Here is a 5554-nt window from a genome sequence, read left to right on the forward strand (position 1 = left end):
GCCTGAGCGTCTGTCATTGAGCGTGAAGTGTGGCCTTGCGGCTTTATTCCGCTTCGGGGGCGCGGGGAGGGCGGGGGTCCTCCCCAGTCAGTGCGTGTGAAGGTTCAGTCTCCGATGTTTTCTCACGGGCTGTGTCTGCATGACTGCGTTTTTCTCCTGCGATGTAATCCTGTTGGGTGTGCTTGTGTTTTTAAGCAAGTCCTGGTCAGGGGTGCCCCCTCCTGCTGCAGAGCAAAGTTCGGGTACGTGGGCCGTGCAGGCTGCCAGGTGGCCTCCCTGCAGTAACCAGAAAACAGCTGGGCCCTTCCTCTCTGTCCTCCCCTCCCCGAAAGCGGGGTGTCCCCAGGACGGCCGCGTGTGCCCCGGCCACCACCCGTGTCCCCAGTCCCCTTTGCGGTCCGGCCCTGGGCGCCAGGCGCCCGGGTTGTGCTCTGCTCTCTCTGGATGTCCAGGCGCGGCCTGCAGGCTGCGTGGGAGGCCTGGTGCGGGCGCGGCCTGCAGGCTGCGTGGAAGGCCTGGCGCGGGCGCGGTTTACGTCCCCTGTTGTTTTTCTCACCTTTGGGGAGAGAGCTTCGAGGGGCGGGCAGTTCCGTCACTGTCCTTGTCCTCGGCTGCTGGAGTTGCCAGCTTCCGAAAGGGAAGCACCGCCAGTCAGTCAACAGACCTGCTTGTGAGAATGTTTTTATCAGAATCCTTACTTGAGAAGAAGGAGAAAAACTAAGTTGGCGGTTTTCTGGCGGTGTTGGGGAGCTTCGGTGGTTTCTTACTCCTGAGGACACGTCCTCCATGCGGGCACGTCGGTGCTTCGTATCCGCCTCCTTCTCCGGGTGTCTGGGATGGGGGTGGCTGCAAAGGGTTCCCTCGCGTCTGGAGTGACTCGCGTCTCTGCCAGTGGGACATCTTCAGCCGGGCCAAGCCTGTGTCGTGGAAAATGATCACAGCGCTAACACTGGGCGGGCGGCGGGGTCTGATCTGTAGGTTGCATGTAATAATTTCATGGGAACTGAAGCCAAACTCCAGACCGGGCGCCGCTGCAGCCTCGCAGATTCTCCTGGGCCATCCCCATCTTCTCGTGTAAGTTACTTCCGGGTCTGAGGTACCTTTATTCATGAGCAGTGGGGATGTGAGCCCCGAGAAACAACAGATTGCAGGGAGCGGAGGGTCACTCATTCGCTGGGAAAGAGCGTCGCCTTCCATGCTTCGCCGAGCCGCAGACTGACCACCAATGGGTTTTGTTTACAAGTTCAAAAACACCAAGGGCTCCTCATTCTCGCCTTAAAAAAAGAAAACTCCCCAAGCGAGAACACAGGCAAACGCAGCACTATCTGTGAAAAACACTTAACCAAAAATAAATTAATTTTATTCTTTGAATTTGGTGTTTTTCCAGCTACTTCTAGATAGGGTTAGTTTTTAAATGATCGATGCCGCAGACGGGTTTCTGATTCCCACGTGCGGGAGCAGCACGAGACGTTCCAGTGTAACGAATTCCAAATGTTTGTGCAAACAGCCGTAGCAGCCGTCGAACGTGTAAGAACTTTCACTACGTTTTAGAGGTTTTGAAAATCGGAGTTTTTCGCTCAGGTCAGGTTTTGATGGAGACCATCCGAACGTAAGTTAGGACGTCCCGGAGGAGGGGAAAGCAGAGCAGAGAGCACGGTGCTTTCCACCGGCTTCGCGAACGCCGACACGTCTGCGCCCGCCGTGCCCGGCTGCCGCTCACGGCGACGGGGCGCGCCCCCTGCCGGCCGTCTGCGCCATCCCCTCCTTATCCAGAGTCGCCATGCGACTCATGCCGACCCGTCTTACCCCATTGAGGGCTCGAGGGGACACGAGGCCCTGCCTGTGCTCCTGCCCAGGTCCCCGGTGGAGGCGACGGGTGGACAGGTCCAACAGGGAGGATTCGGCCCGGGAGAGTAACACACTCAATCTGTTCTTCAGTCTGGAAGTTAGCCGAGGAGGACTCTTATAGGGCGTCAGGATAAGAAAGTCCAGCGTCGGTTCTGCTACAAGGAGCCAGCCCACTAAGGCCCACTCCTCCCGCTGACCGCGCACGGCTAGAGCATCGGACCAAATACAGAGTCAACCATCCGTGGCTTCTGAAAAATAAACCACAGCAGACAGATCGTGGGGGAGCCAGCACCCCGAGAAGCGACCCCCTCCAGGGTGGTTCTTCCGTTTTTCTCTCTCCTGGACTTCCGTTCAGGCCAGGCTTCTGGCAGGGGCGGCCCGGTGGCATGGAGGGCTGCTCTCCCCATCTCTCCTTGCAGAGACCCAGGGACAGTGGCCTCTGTGGGCCTCAGGAACTGTCCCCCACTTCTGTTCAGGAACTGGCACCAGTCTCAGCTTAATATCTGAACAGCTCCCGTGTGGGATGGACCCCACACAGCCTGGCGAAGGCCTGGGGCACCGTCTGAGGTCAACCACCCACACACGCCTCTGGCTGGATGGCACGAAGCAGCGTGTCGGGACTTAGAGCTCGCGGCTGGACCTGGCCCTCTGCACGCGTCCCTGACGGCTGAGCCGTGCTCATGTGCGACAGTCCCAGGCTGTCACAGGAAGTATGGCCTGGACCCGCCACTCGTGACCACAGCCAGTCTAAATCAGATCTCCGAGAAAACCCCAATGTCCTGAAATTCAGCAATACCACGATCTGACAGAGTGGTGATCGCCCGGTGCCGGGCTCCCCAGCTTTAAGTGACGGCGAGCAGACAACTCGACGCAAGACAGGCAGGGTTCCGGCCCGCACGCAGACGGGGTCAGGCCGATGTCCATTTTACGCCCCGCTTGGCAACATCGTCACCGCGAAAAGGCCACATTCGAGAGGTGCTGGGAAGCCGTGTGACCCCACAATTGGTTCCCTCCTGGTGCTTCCTCTCCAGGGTCCCTGGGGTCAGGACAGGGTGGGACGGGGGGCGCGGCCTGAGCAGACCAGCCCCGTCCTGGTCCTCCTGCTGCTCCCTGGACGCGGCCCTCCGAATCTGCCCGACGCTGAGAAAACAGACCTTTCCTTCCTTCCTGTGATGGTTACGTGAACCACACGTCTTCTTCCCATTCTTCTGAAATGCTGTGATGTTTAACTTAAAAAGGAGTGTGCCGGCACCTGCCTGAGTGACCCGTGCGCAGGGCCCTCCCCTGTGGTCCCAGAGAGGGGCCCTCCGTTCAGCTCGCTGTGACCCGGGACCGCCGATATTTACAGACCGGGTCCTTGGGTGTCTTCTGACAATGAGGAGGGGGCGCCCGCACCCCGCTCACGTTCGCTCACTTCCATCGAACGGCAGGGCTTCGAGAAACGTGCGTGTGTTCTCAGTGTGGCGGGGTTCCCATCGCTCGTCCGTCTCTTCCAGGCGCTGGCACACCTCCACCTGATAGAGTACGTCGGAGAACAGACGACGTCGCTCATAAAGGTACGCGACACGCTGCACGATAACATGCTCCAGCCACCGTTCCTCTGGTTTTGTTTAAAATAAAAAGTGTGCCAAGAACAGGTCCCGTTAATTAGGTAAAAAGTACAGCGGGGACCTATTTTGGGGGCCTGGAGATGACACTGCTCCCAGAGACCCCGTAACCACAGGGCCCGTGATCCGTAGGCCCCTGGTGAAAACGAGTGACAGCGAGAGCCCCCAGGGCTCTGCCCGAGGGCAGGTCGCCGTGACCGGGTGTGCCGCCACCAGGAAGGACGTCGCTGCTCCCCTTCCCGTGGCCGGGTGATGTGGGTGTGTCTGGGAATGCGCCCGGCCCCCCGGGTGTCCTCGTGTGTCAGGACAGGTGACGGGCCTCGCGTCCGGGCCGCGGGCTAGACCGGGCGCGTGTGGCTCAATGCAGCGGTGTCACGTGGTGCTGCTCTGTCTGCCCCTCCCAGATGGTCCCCGAGGACCGGCGCCTGGCCGCCGCCATCGTGCTGGTGCTCTGGGTGTCGGCCACCGCGTCGTCGCTGATCGACAACATCCCGTTCACGGCCACCATGGTGAGTCGCACGGCCCCTGGCGGCACGAGCTGCCCACCCTCCTGCCTAGGGCCGGGCGGGCAGTGCCCTGGCCGCACGCAGCCTGACGGGCAGACGTGGCTGCGGCGCGTCGGCCGGCCCGGGGCCCCTCGGGGAAGGCGGCTTTGCTGCTGTAAGGACGTGGGGGACACCGCTCCGTCCAGCTCGCGTGGCTTCTGGCGCTCGGCCAGCATGGGAACCGTTGTCCTCCGGGTGGTCCCAGCCCCGGGGAGCTCGGGGCACGTTGGTGGCCTTTTCCGGGCTGACGTGCCCCTTCCCGCTGTGTCCTGACGTCGCCTCTGGTCGGCGTAGGGTGCAGCCACGTGCCCCCGTGTGACAAGCAGGCAGGCCGCGCCTTCCGAGCAGGAAGCCGGGCTCCGCTGTCCAGGCCTGCGTCTTTGAGCCGGTCGGCACGTGAGGTGCCTCAGGGCGGGGGCTGGCCTGCGGGACAGTGGCTGCCGGCGCCTTCGCTCTGCTCGCCGAGGACTGGGCGCTGTGACGAGCTGCACTGCGCCTGCCCCTCCAAGAGCGATCACTGCGGCTCTGACGCCGCCTCTGTGACAGCCGCCGGACAGGGCTCTGCTTCACCTGGCCCAGAGTCCCCCGCGCACCCTCCCCCTGGGGACCCCATGGGGGGCAGCCGCCCAGGCTGGCTCCTGTCATGGCCGGGCCTGAGGCCGCAGACAGGCTGGCAGCGACGCAGGCCCTCTAGCCCTTCAGGCGCACGTCACGGCAGGTGCCAGCCACACAGGGTCCGCGGCTGGGGCAGTGGGTCCACGCGTCCCACTGGAGGCCACTGCGCGGTGGGCGTGCAGTCCTACCGTGCTCCCAAATAAACCGGAGTGACCATGGTGACAGGATCATGGCTCTGCGTCCCCTAATTCTCCACAGCAAATGACGTCACGCTCACCTAAGTCCACGCTGGTTCCCTCTCTGTAGAGAGGCTCACACGTGTCGCCACCCTAGGTGGCAGATTGGGTCCCTGAAGGGTCTCCAGTGACAGCCGACAGTGCTGGAAGCAGGCGGCGTCGCGGTCCTTCGTCCTGCGCTGGTGACGGGAGCCCCCAGGGAGGGCGTGCCTTCGCCACACAGGTGTCTTGGCGCAGCTTCTCGGGCACCACACGGTCCCTCGATGATGGGGGCCCTGGCTGCCCATGTGGCTTCCCGGGGGCTGCCTGGCACCTGTCAGGTGAGGGACGTCAGCAGGGGCAGGCTGACCGCCAGAGCCACGTGGTCACAGCACGTGGTCACAGCGGTGGCGCAGGCTCGTTGCCATGCACCGCGCAGTCGGAGCCATGTTCCGATTCCCGCCCCAACGCTGGAACGAGACTTGAGTCCCCACCCACCAACAGCGGGTGACACGTGTGCCCGGGGTGCGTGAGGGTTAACGACCGTGGTGCGTGGCCTCCGGGCTTGGGTCAGGGGTCCAGCCCTTGTGCTGTGGGAGGCTCATGTGACATCGCCTGTTTGACACCCTCAGCAGGGATGGCCACTCGGTCATGTGGCTGAAAACGGAGGGACGGTGGGCTCAAAATCAAGGTCGTGTGCATCCCACGTTCCCTGCGGTTCCCC

The 5554-nt window shown here is 62.5% G+C and overlaps 1 protein-coding gene across 1 annotated transcript in view; it reads left to right on the plus strand.

Moving 5' to 3' along the window:
- Nucleotides 1–5548, plus strand: part of OCA2 (OCA2 melanosomal transmembrane protein) — a 44259-nt gene extending 38711 nt beyond the window's left edge. Inside the window, exons 15-16 of the mRNA XM_023523592.1 lie at nt 3345–3404; nt 3860–5548. Of these exons, the coding sequence (XP_023379360.1) occupies nt 3345–3404; nt 3860–4273 (474 nt within the window). The 3' untranslated portion in view covers nt 4274–5548. The remainder of the gene's footprint in view (nt 1–3344; nt 3405–3859) is intronic.
- The last annotated feature ends 6 nt before the right edge of the window (nt 5549–5554 follow it).

Source organism: Pteropus vampyrus, unplaced genomic scaffold, assembly GCF_000151845.1.
Source record: "Pteropus vampyrus isolate Shadow unplaced genomic scaffold, Pvam_2.0 Scaffold395, whole genome shotgun sequence".
Lineage (NCBI taxonomy): Eukaryota > Metazoa > Chordata > Mammalia > Chiroptera > Pteropodidae > Pteropus > Pteropus vampyrus.